At 43.9% G+C, this 12,724-nt stretch overlaps 1 protein-coding gene across 1 annotated transcript; it reads right to left on the reverse strand.

Moving 5' to 3' along the window:
• Positions 1–9,357: 9,357 nt before the first annotated feature.
• On the reverse strand, positions 9,358–12,548 carry LOC130047437 (uncharacterized). Its single transcript, XM_056142467.1, has 2 exons — positions 12,034–12,548; positions 9,358–10,214 (listed from the first exon to the last, which is right to left on the reverse strand). Exons 1-2 carry the CDS (start codon positions 12,154–12,156, stop codon positions 9,459–9,461), a joined length of 879 nt encoding a protein of 292 aa, XP_055998442.1. The 5' UTR covers positions 12,157–12,548; the 3' UTR covers positions 9,358–9,458.
• Positions 12,549–12,724: the final 176 nt, after the last annotated feature.

Consider the following 12,724-nt stretch of genomic DNA (forward strand, 5'->3'; position numbering starts at 1 on the left):
CCTTTCAGGGATATCGAGTTAATTATCGACGCTCAACTAGCTCAAGTTCCCAGGCGCTTAAGTCACCTACTTTTGAGGGATACCAGATAAGCTTTGCCGCCCAACGAGCCCTATATCAGACCTGCCTTTCAGGGATACCGAGTTAATTATCGACGCTCAACTAGCCCAAGTTCACAAGCGCTAAAGTCACCTACTTTTGAGGGATACCAGATAAGCTTTGCCACCCAGCGAGCCCTATATCCGACCTGCCTTTCAGGGATACCGAGTTAATTATCGACGCTCAACTAGCCCAAGTTCCCGGGCGCTAAAGTCACCTACCTTTGAGGGGTACCAGATAAGCTTTGCCACTCAGCGAGCCCTATATCAAACCTGCCTTTCAGGGATACCGACTTAATTATCGATGCTTAACTAGCCCAAGTTCCCAGGCGCTAAAGTCACCTACCTTTGAGGGATACCAGATAAGCTTTGCCACCCAATGAGCCCTATATCAGACCTGCCTTTCAGGGATACCGAGTTAATTATCGACGCTCAACTAGCCCAAGGTCCCGGGCTCTAAAGTCACCTACTTTTGAGGGATACCAGATAAGCTTTGCCACCCAGCGAGCGCTATGCTAAACCTGCCTTTCAGGGATACTGAGTTAATCAGCAACGCATAACGACGAGTGTTGTACGAATTTTAGGTTACGGTACTAATCTGCCTTTTAAGGATAGTATTTTTGATTTCCTATACAAAGATCGATTCATAAGATCTGCCTTTTAGAGATACGGAGTTAGTATTCCTTGGACAGCTAAGCCAATTCCTATGCTGTTTTACTAAGCTGCCTTTGAGGACTATTGTACACAAATCAAGCTATTACAATAACGTATTTCGCGCCTAGCATAGTTATTACAATGGAACTAAGATGTATAATACTAGTAAATGAGAAACACTGTACTGTAAAGGAAATGACGCTACACTGTAATGATAAAAAAAATCTCCATGGACATCCTTAAACGTTATGAAATAATCACCATGTTGCATTGACTAGATCAAATTAAAACAACATTTAGTACGGAATTTTAATTTTTGATAGACTGAATAAGCTCATCAGCTATGATAATTTGTAAATGAATGTGTGCACATATGATATTGGGTGTTAGTTGTTACTGTTTTTCTTTCTCTCGCTCTCTTGTCTCTCTACCTCCTCCCACCTTTCCTCTCACTCTCTCTCGGTCTAATCTATCTCTCCCCACTCAATGCCTCCATGCCTGTCTTTCCCTTTCTCTCTTGCCCCTCTCTCTCCCCACCCTTCCTCCTCCTCTCTCTCCATGTTTTCTCTCTCACTCCTTTTCCTCTCTTTCTCTCCTCTCATTACCCTTTCCCTCCCCCTCTCTCTATCTCTCTCCCTATCCTACTCTTCCCTCTCTCTCTCTCTCTCTCTCTCTCTCTCTCTCTCTCTCTCTCTCTCTCTCTCTCTCTCCCTTTCTCCTCTTCTCCCTCTCCCCAACCATTTCTCTCACTCATTCCCTTTCCCACCATTCCTATCTCTCTTCCCTCTTCTCCTTTCTATCTTCTCTCTCTTCTCTTCCCTTATCCCTCTCCCTCCATCTCTTTCTCCCTATCCTATCCTTCCCCTCTCTATCTCTCCCCGTGTCTTTCTTCTCTTCTCTCTCTCTCTTCTTTTCTCTCCCATCTCTCTACCTCTTCCACTGTTTTCCCTCTCTCTCTCTTCCATCTCTCTCTCATCTTTCTTTTCTCTCTCCCCACCCTTTCTCTCACTCATTTTATACCCTTCCTCTCTCTCTCTCTCGTCCCTCTCCCCATTTCTATCTCCTCTCTCCCCTTATCTCTCTCTCCCATCCTTCCTCTCTATTTCTCCCCTTCTCTCCCTTCCCTCTCCTCCCTCTGTCGCATTCCCTCTTTCATTCTTTCGTCTATCTCTCCCTCCTCTCTTTCTCTTTTTTTCTCTCCCACCCTATTCTCCATTTTCCACCCATCTTATCTCTCTCCCCTTTCTATCTTCTCTCATAATCTCTTTTTATCTCTTTCCAATCCTTCTTTTCTCTCTCTATTTCTCCTATCTCTTTCTTTCTTCTCTCTCTTCTCTTTTCCCTCCCTATTCTCGCCCTCTTTCCCTCTCTCCCACATCCCCTCTTCCATAATTATATTCCCTCCTCTTTCTCTTCTTTCCCCTACCCTTTCTCTCTCATTTCCTTTCCCACCCTTCCTATCTCTCTTCCCTCTCCCCTGTTTATCTCCTATCTCTTCTCTCCCCTTATCCCTCTCCCTCCATTTCTCTCATCCCTCCTCTATTTCTCCCCATCTCTCCCTTCTCTTGCTCGGCTCCCTCTCCCACCCTTCCTCTTCCATTTCTCTCCCTCCTCTCTTTCTAATATCTCTCCTCTTTCTCTCTATCCTTCCCATTCCCACCCTTCCTATTTCTCTTCCCTGTCTATGTTCTTCTCTCCCCTTGTCCCCATCTCTCTATCTCCAATCCCCATCCTTCCTCTCTCTAAACTCTCTCTCTCCTTTCATTCTCCCCCTCCCACACTTCCTCTCTTTTCCCTTTCTATCTCCCTAGGCCCTATGTCTCTCTTCCCTCTCTCTTCTCTCTCCCTCCCTCTTCCACCCTTTAACTTCTCTCTGTCCCCTCTTTATCTCTTTCTTCTTCCCCCCCCTCTCTCTCTCTTAACCTCTCTCCATATATATTTCCCTCCGTTCTTTCTATCTCCATCTTTTTAACCTCTTTCCCTCTCCCTCCTCTGATTATCCTCTTTCTCTCCTGTCTATTTCCACACCTCTCTCTATCTACCCTCTCTCTCCCCACTCCATGTCTCTCCCATCCTTTCTCTATCTCCTGTCTTCTTCCTCCTCTCTCTCTGTACCACCCTTCCCCTCTCTCCCTTCACTCTCTACCCTCTCCTCTTTATCTCTCTCTCCCTCATTCTCACCTCTTTTTCTCCCCCTCTCTCTCTGACTGCAGTGTAAAAGAAAGGCTCCTCATTTATTTTGATTTTGCAGTTTAATCAATAAGTCCATTGAGTGAAGGTAAGATAATAATATTTTTATCTGTATACAAATATATACTCAAGATATATCATCATATTTTGGGCAAAAGCATGTATCATTGCATTGAGAGAGCTTGAGACATTGCAACTATATGTAATCAGAATTGTTACTGATATACCAACATTACCATAAAAAGAATTGATTTATTATAAATCTTGGGTGAAAAATCTAATTGAGAGTTACGCGTATAATTGATCCTTCTTGTCTGCAATATCACATTCCTTGTAAGTATAAACAGCATTGATAGGCGGGTCAAAGGTCAAGTGATGATGTAACAATATAAGCCATCAGCGCTATAACGTAAAATGTCAATGACGTAGGATTAGGATGGACTCAATCGGATCACACGCTCGCCTTTTTCCGTAACCGGTAAAAAGACTCGGACGTGGATCGGCGCAAGAATTGCGTCAAATTGATGCATTTCTTCGCCGAAAGCGCGCCTGTGGATTAGGTTAAAAGGCCAAAACCGAATCCTTGTATATTGTATTATTTATTCACCAGAGATTCAGTTTTGATATCATTAACGTCTTATTCACTCCAAAACATAAACATAAAAGTAAAAAATAATAGTGGTAGAATACCTTAGACATGTATGATATCTTAAATGCATTTGAAAGCTCGCGTTTCATATTGTAACGTACGCCTGTGATGTCATAGTTGCATTTCTGTACACATGGTAACAGACTCTGATGGCGTCGATCCACATATGAGGTTTATTTGCGGTTGCGGAAATAGCCGAGTAGTTACGATTGGGATGAACTAGGTCGGGTATGATATGAAATGGTACCCTGTTGACCTCGCTTCTCTTGCAAATCAGCGGGGAACCAGTTTAGGGTATGATAAAAAAAAAATACAAGAGACCTGTGACGTCAAGTCGGATATGACATAACAATAGAAGTTGGGAGTGCTATGTTGTAATGATAACGCAGAAAAAATTGAGAAAGCCAAGAGCGCTATGACGTAGCAATGACAAGGGAAAAATCGATAAAGTCGGTGTAGTGTTTAAATGTGTTAATAATAAGTGTGCCAGTGGTACCATGTATGTATAGGAGGTGATATAGGTGATTGTATGGGTGGTGGTATGTGGTGTACACCACCCATACACTATCAACCACAACCTATACACCACATACTATTACACTGCCCATACTCCACATACCACCACCCATACTACAAAATACCATTACACATATATCACATATCACTGCAATTGTTACGTCATTGTGTTCTCTGCTATTTCAATTTTTCTAACGTTATTTTCCCAATGTAAAGCTAATAGCTCCCATTGTTACGTCATGCTCGACTTAACGTCATATCGCTCTTCAAACTTCCGCCAGAGTTCGTTTGCTCACAAACCAAACTCTTCCAGTTAGGCATTATGGGATAGCGATTGTATACTGTGTGACGTCACTGTAGAATGACGAAAAAAGAACCATAACGTCAAACGTAAATAGTTCAAATCAAGAACGTAAACAACAAGTTTATTACTTTACACTATAATTTGAACAGAGTCTCCCTTCTCTTTAATGATCTTTTGATCATTTTATATTTAAAATAAAATCCATACTTTTATATATATGCTCTTAATGTCAATATTTTCAAGCTTTAACTACGAACTACTTCTTTGGTGTTATTTGCCCGCGTGATAATCGCGGACTCACAATATACAAATCTGTATATTGAACTGCGTCACATAGGAGAGGTCTATACATAGGTGACGTAGTGAGGCCTCGACGGGGAGTTTGTACGCTCTTGCATTCCTACGTCATACCGCTCCCGGCTTCCATTGTTACGTCATACCCGACCTAGGTCTAGTCTCGTTCAACCAGACACTCGGCTGTCTCGGCAAATCTGCAACGAAAATCTCTGCTCATCGGAGATTTCTGGAGACAGCCGAGCGTCTGGTTGCACGAGACTAACTTAGGTCCTAAACTGGTTCCCTACTGATTGGTGCTACACACGAGAGAAGCGAGATCAACAGGGTACCAGTTTACCTAGGTCCCAAACCAATCGGAACGCCTCGAATGTCTCGTGCACTCGAAATAATGCGCCATTCTCTACCCAGTATTCTGTGTGCTATTTTCAAAGGGAAAGGAAACGAGAATAATTGTTTATATCATGTGATTATATTATCACGTGATTCCAAGCGTTGACAGAGGTATAAGCGAAGCTTACGTAACGCTCCCTCTGGTAAGAGAAGCTTGCGTAACGCCCCCTTTGTTGAGAGAATGATAGTGCGCGAGACATTCGAGGAATTCCGATTGGGTCCCAACCTAAACTGGTTTCCCGCTGATTGGTGCTACACCAATGGTTACTATACATAAGATTAAAAAACCTTACTCCGACATGACCCTTTTAAGAGGGTGACCCCAAACTATTGTGAGACCATTTAAGAACCTGCCCTTACAGGGGTCGTCCGAAGACCCTTCATGGGGTCCAGGGCCAAAAACTGGGGTCCCTAGGTATTTCCGGTACCGAGATATGAGCCCTCAAAGAGAGCCCCCTTGACCGATTTCGACCCTTTTTGCAAGTTTTGGGGCTCGAGGACCCAAATTTGGGGAGGGGCCTTCGTGGTGAGCGCCTTGGAGCCCCATGGAACTTATTTGCCCCCATGGGGCCAAAGTGGGTGACACCCTTTACTGGAGGACTTGTAGGTCTGGGGTTGATGGGGCTAGACGACCCGAATTTGGGATGGGACCCAAAAGGGGTCCGTTCTCGGTCGCTGTGGGGCAAATTGGTCCTTTTGGGATCAGGGGTCCTCAAAAGTGGGTCCAACATTTTTTGAATTCCGACTGGGCCCCAGTTGATGGGGCCAGACCGGACTTTTCCCGAGTGGCAAAAGGACTGGCTCCACTCTGTTGCCCCATGGGGTCCTAAGTTGTGATGCCAATCCACTCTGACCCCCTCATGGGGCCTGGCCTTCGCTGAGTCATCAGAGGGCCCCATTTGGGGTCAATTTTTGAGAAGATGGGGTCCCTAGGTACTTCCGAATTTTACAATTTTAAGGGCAATTTTGGTTACTTTTAAGGGCAGGTTTGGCTACCGGAATTATGGCTTTTTTCCAAGACCGGTCACTGCTAAATGGGTGAGGCCATAGGACTCAAGTTTGGGGAGGGGCCTTCCGTGTGGTCTCTCTCGAGCCCCCTGGGGCCAGTTTGCCCCAACGAGGCAGGAGTTTTAGAAAGAGTCACCCTTTAGTGGAAGACGTGTAGCTCTGGGGTGGATGGAGCTAGAGGGCCCCAATTTGGGATGGGGCGTAAGAGGGGTCCGTTCTCGGCCCCTGTGGGGCAAATTTTCCCCTTTAGGGTCAGCAGTCCCCAGGGGTGGGGCTAGAATGTTTTAACCACTGGTCGAGCCCCTCATGATGGGGCCAGACCTAACCCTATTCGTTTACAGAACTAGTGGGGCCCCACTCTGTGTCCACTTGGGGTCCATTTGGGGCTAAGGGCCATAAACCCTTACCTGACATGACCCTTTTAAGAGGGTGACGCCAAACTATTGTTGGTCCTTTTAGTGACCTGCCCTTCCAGGCGTCGTTAGAAAACCCATCGAGGGGTCGAGGGGTAAAAAAACGGGGTCCCCAAGTACTTCGGGACCCGAGATATGAACCCTCTAAAAGACCCCTTTTGCCCTTTTCGACCCTTTTTGCAAAGTGGTAGCTCCGGAATGGATGGGGCTAGGGAACTGAAATTGGGGCAAGGACCTTGGATGGGGTCCCCCTGCTGCCCCATGGGTCCAGTTTGTCCCCCTGGAGCAGGATTTTCCTGAGTGATCACCCTCTAGTGGAAGACCTGTAGGTCCGGGGTCGATGGGGCTAGGATACCCCAATCTGGAAGAGGGCCCTTGGAATGGGGCGATCTCGATCCCTGTGGGGTCAAAGGGCCCCAGTAGGGTTAGGGGCTATCAGGGACGGGACAAACATTTTTAGTGAAGACTGAGGCCTACTGGATGGGGCCAGACCAGACCCCTTCTGTGCGAGAAATGCTGGGGCCCCACTCTGTGGCCCCATGGGGCCGTGTTGGGGCTAGGGGGCTAAATACTCACCCTGACCACACCCTTCTAAATTGGTGACCCCAATCCACTCTCGACCCTTGTTGGGAGTTGCCCTTCGAGGGGTCAACAGAACCCTCCTCTGGGGGTTCATGTGGGGAAAATGGGGTCCTTAGGTCCCGAGGTATGGTCACAGTGCTTGCTGGAAAGAGGGGTCAATTTTTAAGGGCAACTATGTTACTTTAAGGGCAAAAATGGCTACTGGGTCCTGGCTTGGGTTTCGAGTTTTTGGTCCCATCCCAGTCAATTTTCTAAGTATTTTAGGGCCAAAATGGCTACCTGATTTGGGGCAAAGAGTCCCCAATTCGAAAGATGGGCCCTCGGAAGGGGGTGATCTGAAATACCCATGGAGTGACTCAACCCCCCGGTCACCCGGAATCCCATGGGTAGTCCCCCCTTTGTTTTAAAGGTTTCGTGCTCTGTAACTGATGGGGCAAGGGGCCCCCAATCGGTTCGAGGCCCCTTCCATGGGGTGCTCCTCGGACCCCATGGGGCCAATTTGCGCCATGCAAGCATTGTTCGCACGAGTGATTTTTTTTGAATAATTTTTTGGGGGTTGATGGGGCTTCCGGGTCTAGTATGAGCTGAAGGGCCCTTCAGGGACGCAACCCCAACCGGTCTGGGGCCAGTGAGACCCTTTTTTGGAAAAGTCGGAATTTTGTCCCTTCCCAGTCATCACCTCAATTTCATTTTTGTGAGGGTCCGGAACCGATGGGGCTAGAGAGCTCAAACTACCGGAGGACCCTTAATATGGATCGGAGTGGCCCCTCATGGGGTCTGTTGGCCCCTTGGGTCGACGGGCCCATATAGTGACCTTCGAATTTTGGGTCAGTTTTAGGGGACATAACTCTGAAACTGAGCGCGTGAAGAGACTGAGTTTTGGCCCCTTTTGAGCCCAATCTATGCTTTACCAAATCCTAGAAGGGTATTGTCTATCCTTGAAGGGTTTGGTGACAACAACTCCCCAATGGACCCCATGTTTTCCATTTTCGACCTTTCTTCTAATAGTCGTTGCCCTAAGGTCGAGGGGTTGTAGGGTCCCAATTTTCGCGAGGGTCCTCTTAAGGGACCACCCTCGACTCCCATGGGGAAATTTGGCCCCTTGAAATCAGGGGCCAAGTGGGGCCCAAGTCGAATTTTTCACTTTTTTCCACTTTTTTGAAGGGCCGGAAGTCCTAGAAGCCTTAGTGCTAGGGAATCGAAATTCACGTGAAATCGGACTCAAAACCTCCCCTTTCCGATCCTAAAAGAACAGCTTCAAGTCGTGTATGGTAACGGAGATATGGGGTCAGGACTGGAGTCCCCCAATGGCCAAAATGGGCCATTTTTGAAAGACGCTATCTCCAAGATCCTTTAAGGGATCTTGTTGCCCTTTACAGGAACTACTTAGAAATGATTGTCCAATTCGGACTCTAAACATCAGGGGCCTGGGTTAAGGGCAAAGTGTCCGTCTGACCTTAACCCTAGCCCCACCCTTTTGGGGCGAGTCGGCGACTTTGACTCTTCACTGAGCCCAAGTCTTTGGGGCTGCCGAGGACCCCTTTGCACCAAAACATGGCCTGGCCCCACTCTATTGCACCAAGGTTGAAAATAAGGGCTAGGGGCCAAGACCACCCCACAAGACTTCCGGGAAGTGACTTGAGTGTCACCCGTCGCCTTTTACTTTTTCTGTAATATCCTTCTAGGAGCCGACCTGAAATGTTGGGGGCCCTTTGGGGTCGAGACGAGGGGTCTAACCCCCTTTTCTAAAGGGGTGCAACCCTAAAAAAAACCCTTTTCGGGCAAGTCCGCGACTTTAAGGGCAAGTGGCTCCTTTAGTAAAACGTCATCCTATCCCTAACCCTAACCCTTAACCCTAACCCTAACCCTCAGATACGGATCCTAAAAGCTTAAAAAGTAATCCTCATTTCTTAGAAATTTATCCTTAGCCTTCAATTGCTTTTCCTCAACCCTCATACACTTATCCTCAACGCTTAAAAATTAATCCTCAACCCTCAGAAATTTATCCTCTACCGTCATTATCTTATCCTTAACCCTCATGCACTTATCCTCATCGCTTAAAAATTAACCCTCAACCCTCAGAATTTTATCCTCATGTGGAGAGTCTGCGTAAAATTGTATGAATCATAACGATTCTGGTAGCCGTATTATTTCCCGGAGATTGCCAGATATATCCAACCATCGTCCGTCAAGGTTACTCTGAAAATTTGCACAGGATCGCAGGGTAAATGTTGGAACAACATTTCCCCTATCACCAACGATGTCCTGTAAACCATAGCGCGACCAAAACAAATTTTGTGACAAAATAGGCGATGAAATGGTAAGGGCAGCATGAATGCTCACATCAGCTGCGTACACATTAAAAGCGTTTATTTCTATTCGACTTGAATGGAGATATCTCTATCACCAAATTTGAATGCAATGATACATATATTAAAATTTTCAATTCTGCGCATCTTTGAAGACTTTTGTCGAGGGTGTTCAAAATAAATTCTCGGTCATCTGGTAAAACATGCAATTTTCTTATATCGAAAATTACGTTTTTCTTCATTGTACTTCTGGACAAACTTTTTTCATCCAAATTCATTCTAGTATTTGAAAGTTGCTTTCTGAAATTTTCATGGAAAGCATACTGCAACTTCTGAAATTCACGTCTGTTGTACTTAGGATAATGCAAATTTCCTCCTCTTGGTAAGAGAGTAAAGTGAAAATCAAAGCCATCCCCTTCTAAACATTTAAAACCTTTTGTCCATTTTAAATACTGCATACCGTCAGAATTGTACAACTGTAACGGTAAATCTTTTCTCGAAATTGGGTATACATCAATTAAACTTCTCTCTCCTCTCGGTAATATACTGATATACGAAAACGGAGCAGTAATATCTGGAAAATTGTTGAGAATTCCTACTATACCATTAATGTCCCCAGTGAAACACAGCCACAGATCTTGGGCGATATTGCCCATTCTACAGTCTCTTATACGCAGGGTTGAATCGCTTATCAAGAAAGATTCAGCTTCAAAATTACTACTTTCAAACTCGGCAACAAGGCATTGCGTATTTTCTTCTCCAGTTGTTATCAAAACTTCTGTTTCACACATGTTAACTACAGAAAACTGAAAAAGAATAATGTGTACAAGTAAAAATTATAACCAGATAAGTTCCGGTTTATCAAATATTTCAATTAGTAATCACGTGGTCAGTTACATTTCAAAGTCTCACAAGAATTAAGATTAAAACAATACCTGATTATTTTTTGCCTATTCATATATCCGAAGAAACAAAATGGACGAAATTTTTCACTCTCACCAAGAGTAGCCAATTCGTCCTGAAAGTAGCAATCCAAGCCCCCAAAGTAGCAACCCTAGCCCTAAAAGTAACAAGCCTCGCCCTTAAAATAATACAATCCTAATTCATCGTTTGTATTTGATGTTCCATATATCATCTCTATTTAAGACGTCAGCTTCCATCAAACAGCTATCAAGTCAAGAATAAACACGCCTAGAAAGTCACATAACAAAAAGTGGGCGGAGTCTGTGTGACTTGAGTCCATGTGTTCTTAGAATGGTTTTAAAAATTGCATGTTCAATAATATGTAAAACATACAAATTGGTTTATCTTTTACTAATTCCGAGAAATTGTTTCTCATTGAATTAAGGCGCTCCCATACAAAAATATTGCACTGCAGTTGCCACCATTCATATTTAATTTAACAAGGATCCGTGTTTACCCTACTCTAAATTGTGTAATCATTATCAAATTGTTCATTATCTTCACTTTTTCATGAAAAATTATGAGACTTCCTATATTAAAAAAATAAAAGATAGTTGATATAGTAAAAATCCAGATCTATAGAGAGCAAGTGCTCCGATAAAGGGAAGTTTAAAATGCATCTAATGCAGGATACTCTTTTTCATTTTCAAGAGTATGCTAGAAATAATCAGATGCGGAAAGGGGGGTTTCTTTATGTGTCAGAAGTTTGTCCTAACTATTCCTTTTGTAACAGGAATATAAATATATACACCACCATACACCGTATATCGTTACCCCTTTACACTCTGCTCGCAATAAATGTAAATTAGATTTTCTTACAACGTAGTGATGAGTGGCATCGGGAAAAAATAAAGGGGCAATTTCAAGGTCACAATATGAATTATGAGCTTCGCGCAAACCATATATAAAAATGTTGAGTGATTTGATACGAAATTGAAATAATATTATTATTTGACCAGCATTTGACAAGAAATTTTTTTCACGTATACGGCTTATCACTTGATAACGGCAGTCAATAACGACAATATACAGACATTAACTGCAAGATGTACGTCGTGACGTTCTTTTTCGGTGTGATCTCATAGGGTGCGAACTGCACAGAGATATATGGGCCTATTTAGTTGTTGTTAGAACTATAAAACTGTTCTGCTATATCCGTAATAGAGTTTATGTCCAAAGTACTTTTAGAGTAAAAATGAATTATTTTTAAATATATAGCGTAAAAATATATGGGATCCGGGTTAGAATAGGTCCTCAGTACCCCTTTTTTGTCATAAGAGGCGACTAATTCGGATGAGATCGCAAATACCTAGGTCCTGTATCACAGCAGGTGTGGCACGATAAAGATCCCTCCCGTAATCGCCGAGCATAGGCCTAAAAATTGCAGTCCTTCACGGGCAGTAATGACGTCTCCTTATGAGTGAAACGTTCTCGAGTGCGACATTCAACAATAAAAAAAATCAATAAATCACATAAGATTCGATACAAAATAAAAGCCTAAATTTTTTCCAGGCTGTTCTGCACGCGTGACAGTTGTTTTTCAGAAAATCAGTTTCTCTCACGGTAAAACACCAGGTGTTGCAGCACACGCTAGAGGGATCAGTAAATTGTTGTTCAAATTGTTGATTTAATAAATGTGTAAACTATTTACAATGTTATTACCTCTGCTCTGGACAGAAATCCATGTGCTGCACTATTGATGCTTGAGCTCATGGAGCTTTCAGCCACATTCGATGACATAGACCACACTATTCTGATCAGGCATGTGGAGTATGCTTTTGGCATCACGGGGTCGGCTCTGTCATAGATGAAGTCTTATCTCTCTGGTCGAAGTCAACAAACTGCGGTTGGATCTAAATTGTCCAGAGAGTTCCTACTCCACTTTGGAGTTCCGCAGGGTTCTGTATTACGACCTCGTCTGTATTGCTTGTTCTCCAAACCAATTAAAGAAATCCCAGAGGCTTAACAAGTGTTATCATTGCTACGCAGACATTCAGGTATACCAGATTATAAATCCGAACGTCAGCTGGGACAGCACTGCAGACAGACTTTAACGGTGTGTTTCTGATATTGCTAACCGGATGCAAAACATACCAAGCTAAATCAGGAAAAGACAGAAATTATCACATCTACCCCTATACGTAAGGTTAGTGAATTCTCAGCATAACAACATGTCTCAAAAATCTTGGGATGTTTATCAACAGTACACTTAGCGTAGAGAGTCAAATAAGTGCATTGACTACATCGTATTGTAGTATCACATTTTCCCCATCTATTATACATGCACATATTTATAATAAACAATTTTACTATCAAGGGATATGGATCAAGCTGACTATCGATGAAGGTGAAT

Source organism: Ostrea edulis, chromosome 6, assembly GCF_947568905.1.
Source record: "Ostrea edulis chromosome 6, xbOstEdul1.1, whole genome shotgun sequence".
NCBI classification, from domain to species: domain Eukaryota; kingdom Metazoa; phylum Mollusca; class Bivalvia; order Ostreida; family Ostreidae; genus Ostrea; species Ostrea edulis.

What these genes read in the sequence shown, in the direction of transcription:
- LOC130047437 (XM_056142467.1), bottom strand. Translation starts at nt 12,156, where the DNA reads ATGCCAAAAGCATACTCCACATGCCTGATCAGAATAGTGTGGTCTATG. An exon ending in GATTTCTGTCCAGAGCAGAG is followed by an intron (nt 10,215 to 12,033) that starts GTAATAACATTG and finishes ATTCTTTTTCAG; the next exon opens with TTTTCTGTAGTTAACATGTG.